This window comes from Rhinoderma darwinii, chromosome 8 (assembly GCF_050947455.1).
Source record: "Rhinoderma darwinii isolate aRhiDar2 chromosome 8, aRhiDar2.hap1, whole genome shotgun sequence".
NCBI classification, from domain to species: Eukaryota; Metazoa; Chordata; class Amphibia; order Anura; family Rhinodermatidae; genus Rhinoderma; species Rhinoderma darwinii.
The window spans coordinates 23,937,371-23,953,436 of NC_134694.1; the positions used below are offsets into that span (position 1 = coordinate 23,937,371).

The window sequence follows — 16,066 nt, forward strand, 5'->3', positions numbered from 1 at the left end:
CATCATGCTGTGGGGTTGGTTTTCAGCGCCTCGCTCGGAGAGACTGGCCTTGGTTGAGGGAAAGATGAATGGAGCAAAGTACAGAGATATTCTTAATGAAAACCTCATCCAGAGTGCTCTGGGTCTGCGACTGGGCCGAAGGTTCACCTTCCAACTAGACAATGACCCTAAGCACACAGCCAAGACAACACAGGGCTCTGTGAATGTCCTCGAGTGGCTCAGCCAGAATTCTTATTTGAATCCAATCGAACATCTCTGGAGAGACCTGAAAATGTCTGTCCACCGACGGTCTCCATCCAACCCGACAGAGCTCGAGGGGATCTGCAGAGAACAATGGCAGAAAATCCCCAAATCCAGGTGTGCAAACCTTGTGGCACCATACCCAAGAAGACTGGAGGCTGTTATCCCTGCCAAAGGTGCTGCAACTAAGTCCTGAGTAAAGGGAAAAAATAGATTTTATTTTAGCGCAAGGTCTCAACATAACAAAATGTGAAAAAATTGAAAGGGTCTAAAGACTTTCCGAATGCATTATAAGTGACGTATACTATTGTTTTGGCGTACATCACAGGAATCCCTGTAATGGATATGTTATTGGGTTCCAATACCCGTTAAACTGACACAATTAGTCTATTAGTCTATGGTGACAGATGCTAGACATCCCTCACAGCCTAGGTTTAATGTATACGCCAGAAGCTATGTGAACAGGGCCTAATCTGTGTCTATGGTAGAAGGTAAGGACTGCTTAATGGCATGGACATGTTCCTTGTTCTGTATTGGCTGTTATTCACACTGCCTATGCCCAGCATTTGAGCACAGTGATCAGAATGCTGCCATGTCTGACAAATTTGCCATTCTCTCTTTGGACCAGTTCTACTTTTTTATTATTTTTGTCTTTTATCTTCTAGTTTCCCCTCTCCCTTTTTACTTGTTTACGCTATCACTCATCGGCCCACCCCTGATGCTTCTATTTGTGACTGACATTTCGTAGCTTTCCCTTGTTATTCAAATAGCAGTTCTTTTCTTGCCACAAATCTGTGACGCATCCATTGCAAAGCCCCCGTTGTTTTTCCACACATTGCATTGCGAAAATCCACGCAGATCTGCTACATATTCCTAATATTTTCTAAATCCATAGCATGCTCTCAAATCTGTAGAGTAAGAAAAATCACAATATCCCCATTCATTTAAATGTGTCTGAACGTGCCCTGTCATTGACTTATGTTCGTTGTTATGTTATTAGTTATCCCAATTTAAGGGTTTTTTCGAGACGTCTGCTGTTTTTTTTACAAATGGGGCTGAGCTGCAATACCAGACACAGCCTGCAGACAAAAGTGGCGCTGCTTCTAGAAAAAAAAAAGTAAATGGCAATGGGTTTTTCAGGATTAGAAAAAGCATCTAGGATGCCAGTCTGCTGCCGCCTCTTGTAGCTTGTACAATATACTCCATGCATTCTGCAGCTTGGTATTTCTTGTTGCTGGAGATCCCTTCCGGTTTGCCCTGTCCTTTTCCGTGATTCCATTTCCTCTCTGCTGTCTCCTTGAACAGAGAACTGCCAAGACTGGATAGAATAAAATCTGGGGTGGCATCTGCTGTGCCCCACAGTTACGTAGCAAGACTTTGAAGATGTTTCAACTTAAAGGAGCTGAGGGCTACAGGCTTAGCCAATTTCTGCAAGTTGCCGGAGCTTTGGCTTTGTGCCTTTTGAAGATGAGCTGCTAAAGCTCCTGCCACTGCCTCAAGCGTGCTAACACCAGCAGGATGTGTTTTTGTGTTTTTTGTGTTTTTTATTTTTTTTTCCTCTTCGCCTTCGCACATCTCGTATGTATGTAGCACGTACTTTGTCAATGCCAAATGTGACAAGCCTTCCTCTAGATTGGCCCTGCCCGGAAGCCTTCACTACAGTGATAGATAGCGAAGAGCACAAGTGCCACTTTTCCAGACTGATTTATGGTCATATTTCGAACGTCGGCCTCTGGAGAAACTCTTATGGATTACCAAAGACCGGAGCTGCTTCACTTCTTAGGTCTTGCAGTCGTTTAAAGACTCTGATGCCATGCACCTGATATCCATTGCAGAACTGCATTCATTTGTCATGTGGGCAGCTATAGATCTAACCCAAGCAAAGACTCCCATGCCGGCCTGTGCGCCGCCGTTACATCTTCTTATTGACTCGCAGTTCTCGGCTTGCCTCAGGATTGTCAATGGAAGAACTAAATGCCTCACTATTATGATTTTTTTGCAACATTTCTGGGAACCCTAATATGTAATCATTGACTATTGCTTTAGTCCCAAAAGTGCTCCTATTGTTTTGTGGTACCAACTAGTAGAGACTGCTACTAGTTGGCAAATTGTATGGAAGTGGCCGTCTTGTGCAGTAGTTGTCAAACTATTCTTCTTATTTTATTTTTTTATTACGTTCCTCAATCTATTAATAGTGGGAGCGCTCAGCTGTTTCCATAGTTGTATAGGACAGCAGCGTACATGCTCGACGGAGGGGCACAGTGATTGGTGGGAAGTCTGATTGGATCCCCACCAATCGAGTGGTTTATACGCCAGTCTGAATACATTAGGTGCGTTTTACTCCAGCACTCTTTTTAGATTGAGGTGAACATCTCTGGCTCTCCATTTACGTTGCGCCAAAATTTTCGCTCATTTTTTAGGTGAATTATAGTGAATTTGTTGAGTCCCGTCCCTTCTGTTAAGCCCCACTCACTTTTTGGTAAAGTGCCACAAAGGTCGCAGTTTTCTGTAATATTTTAGACTTTTCTACATTTAACGCTACTGCTTCATCCTATGGTCCATGTGTTGTGTTGGTTGCCTGAAGTTATGGCTACCACTTCACCGGTTTATCTATTCAGCCCCTGATATTTTATGCAAAATGACCCTCAACGTGGAGGATATGGTACAACATTCTGATTGGTGCTGGTCCGACTTCTGTGACTCCAATCCACTCCCCCCCCCCCCCCCACCCACGGCCTTTTCCCGGAACAGCGGCACTCTTGGCCACCATTCAAGTGGAGCCACAATGGTTAACTAGTGCTGCAGCCCCTCCATTCTGGGGGTCCCGGCAGTAAGTGGGGCATCTTGGTGCGGATCAGGGAAAAATGCTGTAACACAATGGACTGTTTTCACATGTGTCGTGTTGTCTTTTCCATATAATCAAATGGATGCACTGGCGTCACTTATAGAAATCACTGTCTTTTATAAGCGTGTCGTCTTTTTGATCAGCTGTCAAACTGAGATCAAATCGTAGAAAGATGTCTGGCCATGTGTGAATCTACCAATATATTCCAATGACGTATTCACCATTATCGTGTAAGGACCCGTTCACATGTTCCAGATTTGATGAGGATTTCGGTGCGTCTAGCGCTCTGAAATTCGCCTCCAGTGCATGAGAATGGGGGGTTTTGTGAAAATGGGCTTCACAAGCAACAGAAAATGTGCTGCTTATTTTTGCCGATTCTGCACGGAATCACTCCACTCCGATTAGCCCCGTTGAATGGAGCCATAGGCTCTGTTCAGACGTGTCAGGCTTTCCTAACTAGGCCGGTTACTGTTCTGGAGTCCAGGAAAGCTGGTTGCCAACCTTTCTGGGAGCTGTAATGGCAGCCATATTGGCCGTTGCCCAGCTTTCCGCTGGTGAAATGAAGATAGATTTGGCGTACGTTTCTTGTGCAGAATGTTGTGTAAATCTTTAGGTTCCGGTGTTTAATGACACTTCTGGTGGGCGGTCGTGGCTTTTGATGCTGTTGAAAGGACGGCATTTTCCTGCTGAATAAACCAATCTCGCTGTTTTCCACCAGGTTGTGGTTTAGAGCCCTGTATGTTTCATTCTGGCGGGTTATGTGGCATAAATGAATAGATAATGTCTACGACACTAACCTGGATTTACATTCTTTTACTAGGAAATATAAACTGCTGATTAATTCAGTATAGAACTCAATTACAAAGTGAGCGCCTCTCTGCGGGGACCCGTCACCCTGCAGACAACAGATGCTGAATTTATACCCAGGCATCCTCCATGCTGCAATGAAATATTAACATATTTTATTGCATGTTTGAGGTGCAGTGAAGGGGGTGTCTGGCTGCGAGTAGACCCGCGCTGGTCTCATGGTGGTAGAACGGAGATTTGGACAGGCAGATTGCACCCGGCTGTGGCCGCAGGTTACATTGTGTATTCGGTTCATTTGCGTATATCACTATATATTTCTATATGATCGGTTCTGTTTATACAGATGTAGCAGTGCTGTGTTTGTCACCTTGCACTACTCGTCACGATATCAGAATCACATTTGTGGTTTTACATAGGACTGCATGCAAAAAAAAAACTGCAGTATTTAATGCGGCTTTGTGATACTGAGCTGTGTGTATTTTCACTTGGGCACCCCATTTCTATATCCTTTATTAGGGACCCTGCTTCATTAGCTGGAGTGGTGAGCCGCTATCCCCGGCAAATACAAATGGCCGACTGTAATTCTAAATTTCCCCGGCAAGACCTATAGTAGTCAGCGGAATGGCAGACCACCTGTAAATATGTCCTGTCGGGTGAGACCCCCGTTAGCTGCCACAGACTAGCCTACTGTGACATGAGCCGTGCCTAATGACAAGTTCAGCTCTGCTACATCTGACAAACTTCTGCGACTTCTATATATACAGTTTTATGTGGATGACTACAGCCCAATATTACACTGGAATTGTATTCCATAGGTAGGCTGTGTATATATTCCCTCTTCTGTATCCTGTCGGCTCTTACACAATTCCCAAATCCCCTTGTGTAAATTTAATTGCCCTCCGATAGGAGCCGAGCTGATGTGCAGCTGTAAGTGGTCATTTGGCCGATACAAGCCATTTATTATGTAGCTGACAGCGAGTCCTGCATCCCGTCACTGGGTCCCTCATAATTGCAAGACTTTGGTGTGCTAAAAGCAGTTTATTTTTCCTGCTGCACACACAAGAAGCTGGTTAACCCCTTCCAGGTCATCGCTCCGCATTGTCCCTTTACAGCCTTGACTCTGTTCACATCACGGTCAGCCATGTATATGTAAGCAAGTTCTCCTGATGTATACGTCTAAAGTGTCACGGGCGTCTGCGTTTTACTTTTATAAAGTTAGTCACGGGAGTGCGTTTGGGCTCTACGCTTGGCCTACAAGTTTTGTAAAAGTCTTACTTCTTCTTTATTATAGACCTTGGGCTTAGTGTCGTTTGTACGGTTTGAGAAGATTGACACCGATGTCGCCATTTTCGGTAACATCACAACAAACGCTAAGAGTTGTCCAGGATTACAAAAAATGGTTGCCGGTTTTTCTAGAAAGAGCGCCACTCTTGTCTATGGGATGTGTCTGGTATTGCAGCTCATTTCCGGGATTTTTGGCTTAGATGTAATACCATGTACAGCCCACGGACAACAGTGGCACTGTTTCTGGTAAAAAAATAGACCAATTCTTTTTGTTTCTAGTATAGGTTTGGCCTTTCTTTTTCTAGTTCAGACCTCTTAGTAAATGTAGCTTATGTTTGGCTGTAAAATATTAAGCGCATAAGATGTTAATGTTCCTGTTGAATGACATCAAGGCCACCTGCCAGAAGGAGGTTTTTGTCTGGTTCACCGTTCATCGTCCTAACCTGCCGGCAGTAGAAGCGGAATATCCACAACCGCCCTCCTTCCAATAGCGGAATCGTAAAAGACCCATCAAGGTAATCCATCAGCACCTGATCCTGCACAAAATACCTTACTCCCGACAGCCGGCTTAAAGCTAAGATTTAATACAGCCCCACGTCTGCCATCAAGCAGGACTCGACAGTTTAAAGCTCATTCTCTAAATCTCTGCAGACTTTATGGCCAGCCGAGGGCCCATATAAAGTTTAATAGCACTACAGCACATAAATCATCTTTTAAAGATGCCGCGAGCAGCTCCGATATTAAATGCAGACAATTGTGTGTGTTATAAATAATTTATCAGACACCATTTCAGATTGCCCATCCAGTCTGACTTGTTTATTTTTGCCCTTACTAGAGAATTCCTCTGGCGCTTCTTGAGAGAACCATTACCGGTCAGTTTAATGAACTCTGGGGCTGTTCGGGCCACCACGAGCCGCATGCCGCAGCTGTGGTGACCGATCTGGACCCCTCTCCTGCCTTCTCCAAGTGTTGGCCATTTGTCATCTGCTGGTAAATGGCTGTGCACATTGGAGCCCAGGGACACATTGTGTGATACAGTGATGGAAGCAAACGGATAGCTCTATAAAGAGCTGCTTGTCACCGCTGACTCGTCTTCCCGTACATCACTCTTATTGTAATCTCATTTAAGAAGCAGCACAGGCCCAAGGGTAACATATTCCCAGGTACTTTGGACTTCGCAGCCATAAACTACTCACAGGCCTGGTTATTTGCTCCAAAACTTTCCTTTCTTTAATTACACGCAGGCTGCTTTTTCTTTAAGAGGCGAGAAATAGCTGTGGGCGGCAGGTTTTACGGGTGTGCTGTTCTATGTGGATGTTTCTATGCAAATGGCAGGAGCAGCGGACACTGGACCAGCAATATCCGCCACATTCGTCCTCGCACGGTGCTAGCCTCACATGTTTAATGTCACCCTCCTGTTTGGATCCACTTAAAAATATACTAGGGAATTGTATTTTGAGTGGATCCTTTAAATTCTAGTCATTTTAAAAAATAAATTAAAAATTATATATATATCTCTCTATCTTATTCTTAGCGGACATCCTGAAGTTGTGGATAAGCAGAATAAGTGACAGTAGGGTTACTGCAAATGACCCATTCATAGAATACAGTGGGGCAGATGTGCTGTTCAAGATCCGCTACAATTCTGGCGTACAGGCCGTGCGCCACATCTATTAACGGTTTTACTTGACAAGGGGGAGTGGCTTAGATAAAAAGGGTGTTGCTTAAAATGAGCCAACTTGCACCAAAATTTACCGCAGAAAACTGGTGTAAACTAAGCCAACCAAGAAGTGAAATAGAGAAATGTCTAAAGTGTCTAGCACAATGCGCCAAACATCTAGTGTCCACCACGTTAATACATTTGCCACTTCTGACTACGTTTTCTAAATAGACAGTATTTGTAAATCTGCTCACGTGTCTGAGGGAGATTTAGATCTCAAAACATGTCACTTTATGGCTATGTCCACACGTAGCGTAAACACCGTTAGAGTAATACAGTAGCAGCAGATTGGATGAGACTTGAAAAAGCAGCCGAAAAACTGTTCATAAATTGACCCGCGGGGTAGTTTTTTTTTTTTTTTTAATATGCAGAATGTCAATTTGTGCTTTGGAATCACTGCTTTTCTGTTCCTTGTTTTCCCCCATTGAATTCAATGGTGAGGTAAAAACTGCAGCAAAGCGCAAATTACATCAGAGGGACGCGTCGCCATGACTACGGGTAAAGATAAGCTTTTGTTTTTTTAAAACTGGTGTTTTCCACAGTGGACATTTAGTTTGAAAAACTGCACCACAATTTGGTGCGTTTTTTTTTGGACAGAATTCACTGCGAGGTCTTGGGTGAATACGCTGTGTACTCATTACACATTGTATCTGCCCTATGTGAACATGGCCTAAATAAACGAAACACACCAGCGGGCACCGCACATTTATTGCCACATACCCTGAAAAGCTTCAATAGTCCAGACAAAAAACACACACGGGGGTATGTAAATGGCAAAAGTCTATAGACACTGAGTGTATCACAAAAAAAGAGACATGTATTAATGACTAATACCCCACATGGACATAGATAAAATCACTTAAAATGGCAAATACATGCTAGAGCTGGTCGTCTGGGGGATGCCACCCTGATAAGTGGCTAAACACAAAAATAAACCTACCTAAAGACTCCTCAGATAACAAATGTAATAGTATAAACATGGATGGAAAGAATATTGCATCAACCCATTAAGGATACATATCCTGTGAGATCAAGGAGTATCCAATAAGAGGAGAAAAAAAGGTCTGGAGGCAAAGGTTTGAATGTATACTTAATGGTTTGATGCAATATTCTTTCCATCCATGTTTATACTATTACATTTGTTATCTGAGGAGTCTTTAGGTAGGTTTATTTTTGTGTTTAGCCACTTATCAGGGTGGCATCCCCCAGGAGACCAGCTCTAGCATGTATTTTCTATTTTAAGTGATTTAAAGTATGTCTATGTGGTGTATTAGTCATTAATAAATTTATCTTTTTTGTGATACACTGTGTCTATAGACTTCTTTTTGCCATATACATATCCCTGTGTTTTTTGTCTGAACATGGCCTAAATGGTCGCTAACTTATCTTGTTAGCTCATCCATCTTCCCCCTGTTCACTCACTTTAAATGTACTGCTTTCTGTCTTGAGATAGGACCATAATCAGCTCACTAAGGGATCAGGTTACAGCTGTCTATAAAAGTCAATGGAGAAGGGAGACCGAGCAGAGTGTCACAGACACACTACGCTGCTGCAGCTTCTTAGTAAGTGAGATATGTCACCCCAGTGCTGGATTCTCAGCTACACTGCTCATTACTGCTGTATAATCTCCTCCATGCTGCTGCTTCTATATATGTGATAGGAGAGATTCTACTCTATCTCTGTGTGCTGTATATTTGTCATGAGCTGTTAGGCTCCACCACTAGTTCAGAGACTATTGAGAATTAATGGTTGGAAATAATGTAATTCCTCATGAACACTCATATGACAGGTTATTCTGAAAAGTCACCTGATAGGTTTGGTACGCTGTAAGGATACTGTTATTTTTTTATTATCGTTTCAGGTATGTCCACTTGGTGGATTAGCTGTGGATTTTCCGCAACGGATCTCATTACGGAAAATTTGCATTGTATTACAGTAGCAGCAAAGTGGATGAGAATTGTACAAATCTCATCCACGCTGTGGAAAAAATTAGCTGAGAAAACGTACATAATTTGACGTCTGGTGCGGCTTCAAAATCCACACCATGTCCATTTATGCTGCTGAATCGCTGTACTTTTGTTGCAGGGTTCCATCATTGAATTCAATGGGTGGGGAATCCGCGGCAGAACACAAATATTGCAATTTTTTTAGCTGCGGAAAAGCTGCGATTCCGCCGCAAAATTCTATGGACATTTCACTCGACGGCCGTCACACGGATGCGTGTATTTCAATGGGGCCATAGACACGGCTATTTCAACAAATCGTGTGAAGGGTCTGTTGAAGAATAGAACAGGTCCTATTTTGTACCGTTTTCACGCTCTGCAGCGTCAAATAAAATCTGCTTTGGTTTCCTTGTCCCATTCTCCATGCCATCGACGGGCACAGCTAAAACAACTCTACTAGGTTTACCTTCAGAAACCGTGCCACTCTTGTCCAGGAGTGTTGTATGATATTGCAGCTCGGCCGCGTTCACTGTTCTAATCTTATAACTCCTGTGCACTCAGTCCCTGTTGTATAACCTGATTGGGATGAAGACATCCGTATAGATCATATTATGTGGAAACTGATGTGTGCATATATTTCTTGCAGGAAGAAGAAGCCAAACAGTTAGTGCGTGATGCTATTGCCTCTGGAATCTTTAATGATTTGGGATCTGGAAGTAACATTGATCTGTGTGTGATTACCAAAAACAAGGTGGACTACATACGTCCTCATGATGTGGCCAACAAGAAAGGAGTGAGGTGAGTGTGAAGACTCGTTAGCTCTGTACATAGTTAGTCACATGTCCATCAAGTTCAACCAAGGGATGGGAAAAGGGAAGGTAAAAATTTCTACACATAGGAGCTGATGTTTTTTCGTTCTAGGAAAATATCTAAGCCTTTTTTAAAGCCATCTACTGTCCCTGCTGTGACGGCTCCTGCGGTGACTATTCCATAGATTCACAGTTCTTACAGTAAAGGCTTGTCGCCTCTGCAGGTTGAACCTTTTTTTTCTCCAGACGGTGGGAGTGCCCCCTTGTTTTTTGAGGGGTTTTTACATGGAACAGGTTTTCACTATATTTCTTGTATGGGCCATTCATATATTTATATAAGTTAATCATGTCCCCCCTTAGTCGTCTCTTTTCAAGGCTAAATAGGTTTAATTCTTTTAATCTTTCCTCATAACTTCGATTCTCCATGCCCCTTATTAGCTTCGTTGCTCTTCTTTGTATTTTTTCCAACTCCAGGGCATCCTTTCTGTGAACTGGAGCCCAGAACTGGACTGCATATTCTAGATGAGGCCTCACTAATGCTTTGTAAAGTGGTAATATTACATCCCTGTCTCGCGAGTCCATGCCTCTCTTAATGCACGACAATATCTTGCTGGCCTTTGAAGCAGCAGATTGACACTGCATGCTGTTATTTAGTTTTGATTTACAAGTACACCCAGATCCTTCTCAACAAGTGACTCCCCCAGTATAGCTCCCCCTAGGACATATGATGCATGCAGGTTGCTGGTACCCAGATCCATAACTTTACATTTGTCAAGTAGATGCCCAAACTCTTAGGCCTAATTCACACGAGCGTGGCGCATCTTGGACATGAAAAACGGTAGTTTTTCCACATCTGAGGTGCATCCGCTCTCAGCGCTGCAGGACGCGATGTCTCGCATCCCCTATAGATCAGAGTCTATGGAGGGATGCGTGAAAAGATAGGACATGTCCTATTTTCCCACGGACCCTTCACATGGTCCGTTGAAACAACGGCTGTGTGAACGGCCACATTCAATTACATAGGTCCGTGGGACGGCCGCTGTTTCAACAGCTGTCCCACGGACGTTTAACACGCTCATGTGAATTAGGCCTTAGTTTGTTTAAATCCGCTTGCAATTCACGAACATCTTCCATAGACTGAACCTTACTACATAGCTTGGTGTCATCTGTAAAAATAGAAATAGTGCTATTTATCCCATCCTCTATATTATCAATAAATAAGTTGAATAATAGTGGTCCCAGCATGGAACCCTGGAGTACACCACTTATAACCAGGGACCATTCAGAGTAGGAATCATTGACCACAACTCTCTGGATACGGTCCTTGAGCCAATTCTTAATCCAATTACAAACTATACTTTCTAAACCTATAGTCCTTAATTTACCCATTAGACGTCTATGGGGGACAGTGTCAAATGCCTTTGCAAAGTCCAAAAACACTATATCCACAGCGGCCACTCTGTCTAGGCTTCTGCTCACCTCTTCATAAAAACAAATCCGGTTGGTTTGACAACTTCTGTCCTTAGTAAAACCGTGCTGGCTGTCACTTATATTACTATTTTTTTGTCACATACTCCTGTATATAGTCCCTCAAACCTTTTCCCCACGATGGATGTTAAGCTTACTGGTCTATAATTACCCGGGGAAGACGTAGAGCCCTTTTTGAAAATAGGCACCACATTTGCCTTGCGCCAGTCCCTTGGCACTATACCAGTCACTAGAGAATCTCTAAATATTATGAAGAGGGGGACAGAAATACTGAACGAAGTTCTTTAAGGTTCTAGGGTGTAACCCATCTGGTCCTGGGGCCTTGTGCACATTTATTTAACTTCGCTTGGTCCATCTCTACATTCATCTAAATCAGTATATCAGCTGATATATTAACAGCACTGGCACCGGCTACATCAGCTGTTCTTTCTTCGGTTGTATATACAGAGCTGAAGAACCCATTTAGTAACTCTGCCTTCTCTTGATCCCCTGTGATCAACTCCCCATTACCATTATCTAGGGGTCCTACATGTTCAGACCTTGGCTTTTTAGCATTTATATATTTGGAGATTTTTTGGGAATTTGTTTTACTATCCTTGGCCACCTGCCTTTCATTTTGTATTTTTGCTGACTTTATTACCTTTTTACGGATTGTATTAAGCTCTCTCTAATTTACAAAGGCTACAGCTGTACCCTCAGATTTGTATTTTTCAAATGCCCTTTTTTTGTCACGTATTGCCCTTTTTACAGAAGGTGTAAGCCATGTGGGGTTTACTTTGTCGTTTATACTTGTTACCTATAGGAATAAATTTTGCACTATAATTACCCAAAGTAGATTTTAAAATCTCCCATTTATTATTCGTACCATTATTTGACATTAGTTCCTCCCAGTCTATATCCTGAATTGCAGCCCCCATCCTGGGGAAATTGGCCTTCTTAAAATTAAATGTTTTTGCCCTCCCAGCCTGCGTTTATTTTTTACAGTATAGGTAAAATATAACTATATTGTGATCACTGTTACCGAGGTTCACACGAACATTGATATTCCCAACAAGCTCTGCATTATTAGAAATGACCACATCCAACAGAGCTTCACCTCTAGTCGGGTCTTCCACAAACTGGCCCATAAAATTTTCCTGCAACAGGTTGAGGAAATGTCTCCCCTTTGCAGTTGAAGCCGAACCATCACACAATTAATATTCTGGTAATTAAAATCTCCCATGATCACTACAGTACCAGCCAGTGCAGCCTGCTCCATCTGTTTATATATTTGCCCTTCTATCTCTTCAGTTATATTGGGGGGTCTATAGAGACAAAATGTAATATTTTCAGTGTTTACCTCCCTTTGTAATTCCAGACACAAGGTTTCAACCTCCTCACAATCTTCACCCACTATTGCTTCTTTCATACTCACCTTCATATCACTTCTTACATACAGACATACACCACCACCTTCATATCACTTCTCATATACAGACATACACCACAACCTTTCCTATTTGTCCTGTCTTTCGGAAACTGTAAAACCCTGTAGATGAAGAGTCCGGCCAAGTTTCAGCAGCACCCACTATATCTATATTTTCCTCCAGTACCAATATAGTCTGACCCCTCTCTAACCTAACTACCCCTTTATTTTCTACATTGAACTCCTTCCTCAGCCCTAGTTTAAATACTCCGCCACCCCAGCTAGAATTCTCTCCCCCAGCACAGTGGACCCCCTTCCATTTAGGTGCAAATCATCTGTTTGTACCCCAATGAAAAGTCAGCCCAGTGCTCTAGGAACCCAAATCCTTCTCCTCTACACCAAGACTTCAGCCATGAATTTAACTCCCACTGTTTTTCCTGTGATGCGCATGGTACAGGCAGTATTCCTGAGAATACAACCGTGGAGGTCCTTCCCTTCATCTTGTAGCCTAGTTAAAATTATTGTTAAGGTTCCTCCACCTAACATGTATTCTATAGTTGGTACCCACATGGATCACTAAATCTGGATCATGACCAGCCCCTCCCAGTAATTTATCCACCCGTTCCACCATATGCCGAACCTTGGCACCAGGGAGACAGCAAACTATTCTGTTGAGGCGGTCTTGGCGACCAATTATTCTCTCCGTCTTCCTGATTATAGAATCCCCTACAACTAGCAATTGTTTTGCCTTGCCTGTATTACTATCCTGCTGACTACTATCTGGCCTGTTATCCCAGCTGTGGGGGAGATCAGTATCAACTAGGGCTGCCATTTGTGAGAGCGACAGCCTCGCATAATCACCCAACTTTGCAATTGTGCTTCTAATCTCTGAAAAAGGATTGGCTTTTCTTTGACCCCTTTCTTCTGCTCCTAACTCCATAAACCCAGCTACTTGCCTGGTCCTGCTGACCCATGTCTTCCCCCTCCAGGTCTGCCCTGCTAAGTGCTTCATGAGCTCCAGATTGTCTATTGGCTTCAGTGTTGCATTTTCCTCCTCCAGATCTCCAATGCGAGCTTCCTGGTGAGCAACATGTTCTAATCTGCCTCCGTGCTCTTCACTCTGGAAGATCCTTTGTCAGTCGTGTGTCCATATTGCAAAGTGTGCCCTGGTGAATGTCTCTAATTTAGCTATCCTTTATCCCATTTGCTTGATGTCAGTGAGCTTTTGCGTTAGTAAATGGAAGGAAAGGCACAAACTGTACTCTACATTTACTAACTCTGGCTTTTTAACTCCACTTATATCACAAGCCACTTACTCCACCAAGCTCAGAGTGAGTCCTGCAGCCTACTTTAATCCAAATGAGCGCAGTGACCCCTCCCCCCTAATCAGAAAAGAAGAAGCCACGAAAAAAAGGCATCTAAATTGTGCAAGGTTTTGCAATCTTCTAGTTGTAAGCACTCAATTGCATTATATCAAGGGATACGGCATCTTGGGGGGTGCCGGCTGCTAACTTATTTAGAGATCATCAAGATTTTTCTCTTTTACAGGACAGGAAATTACAAATACAAGAAAGGTACAACAGGGATTCTGTCCGAAAAGATTACCCATTTCAACCTGGATGTGATGGAAGAAAGTGTGCAGACTATGGATATTTCCTAATTTTCATTGCTCCTGGTGGCAATAAACCTGGTATTTGTAGTACATTTCAACACAATACATTCTTCCTCCCTCTTGAAACATTTGGTTGGAAAATAAATATGTTCTTGTCCTTTACTTGGTAAAATGTGTGGTTTGTAGCATAGATCTAGTGTAACCTTCCTCCTAATACATTTATTACTTGCCAACAGATACTAATATGCATGGAAAATCCATCATAAAATCAGGGTTAGGTGATATCAAATGTCTGAGCCCCTTAAGGGTATGTTCACACGAGGTCATTACGTCCGTAATTGACGGACGTATTTCGGCCGCAAGTCCCGGACCGAACACAGTGCAGGGAGCCGGGCTCCTAGCATCATACTTATGTACGACGCTAGGAGTCCCTGCCTCGCTGCCGGACAACTATCCCGTACTGTAATCATGTTTTCGTACATAAGTATGATGCTAGGAGCCTGGCTCCCTGCACTGTGTTCGGACCGGTACTTGCGGCCGAAATACGTCCGTCAATTACGGACGTAATGACCTCGTGTGAACATACCCTTACTGTGCACTAATGAAGATGTGGTGCCCTTTTGAGTAAGGCCATGTTCACACAGCGTATTTCGGGACGTGAACCAGTTGGGTTACGCTCTGAAATATACTTAGAGGCTCTGTCACCAGATTTTGCAACCCCTATCTGCTATTGCAGCAGATAGGCGCTGCAATGTAGATTACAGTAACGTTTTTATTTTTAAAAAACGAGCATTTTTGGCCAAGTTATGACCATTTTTGTAGTTATGCAAATGAGGCTTGCAAAAGTCCAAGTGGGTGTGTTTAAAAGTAAAAGTCCAAGTGGGCGTGTATTATGTGCGTACATCGGGGCGTTTTTACTACTTTTACTAGCTGGGCGCTCTGATGAGAAGTATCATCCACTTCTCTTCAGAACGCCCAGCTTCTGGCAGTGCAGACACAGCGTGTTCTCGAGAGATCACGCTGTGACGTCACTCACAGGTCCTGCATCGTGTCAGACGAGCGAGGACACCGGCACCAGAGGCTTCAGTTGATTCTGCAGCAGCATCGGCGTTAGCAGGTAAGTCGATGTAGCTACTTACCTGCGAACGCTGATGCTGCTGCAGAATCAACTGTAGCCTCTGGTGCCGGTGTCCTCGCTCGTCTGACACGATGCAGGACCTGTGAGTGACGACACAGCGTGATCTCTCGAGAACACGACTGTGTCTGCACTGCCAGAAGCTGGGCGTTCTGAAGAGAAGTGGATGATACTTCTCATCAGAGCGCCCAGCTAGTAAAAGTATTAAAAACGCCCCGATGTACGCACCTAATACACGCCCACTTGGACTTTTGAACACACCCACTTGGACTTTTGCAAGCCTCATTTGCATAACTACAAAAATGCTCTTTTTTTAAAAATAAAAACGTTACTGTAATCTACATTGCAGCGCCTATCTGCTGCAATAGCAGATAGGGGTTGCAAAATCTGGTGACAGAGCCTCTTTAAACGCTTGCAAACACCTTCACATTGATTTCAATGGGAAATACACTGTGTAGTTCATCCATATTTTTAATGCTGCTGGATTAAAAAGCAACTCCAAAAAACTCTTAGGCCTCATTCACACGGCAGGGTTTCCCGGCCGGGTGCCGGCCGTTCATAAATCGGCCGGCACCCGGCTGCATTAGGAATGATAGACCCCTAATGGGGCTATTCACACGACCGATTTTTTGACGGCCGGAAAATCCGGCCGTCAAAAAATAGGACATGCTCTATCTTTGCCCGGGCACCCGGCCGCCCGGCTCCCATACAAGTCTATGGGGCCGGGTATTACACGGCCATCACCGGAATGTGTTCCGAGTGATGGCCGGGTTTCCCG

At 43.6% G+C, this 16,066-nt stretch overlaps 1 protein-coding gene across 1 annotated transcript in view; it reads left to right on the forward strand.

Annotated features, from left to right (window-relative positions):
- PSMB7 (proteasome 20S subunit beta 7) overlaps nt 1-14,315 on the forward strand; it is a 71,716-nt gene extending 57,401 nt beyond the window's left edge. Inside the window, exons 7-8 of the mRNA XM_075835506.1 lie at nt 9,486-9,637; nt 14,090-14,315. Coding sequence (XP_075691621.1) covers nt 9,486-9,637; nt 14,090-14,201 — 264 coding nt within the window. The 3' untranslated portion in view covers nt 14,202-14,315. The remainder of the gene's footprint in view (nt 1-9,485; nt 9,638-14,089) is intronic.
- Nucleotides 14,316-16,066: the final 1,751 nt, after the last annotated feature.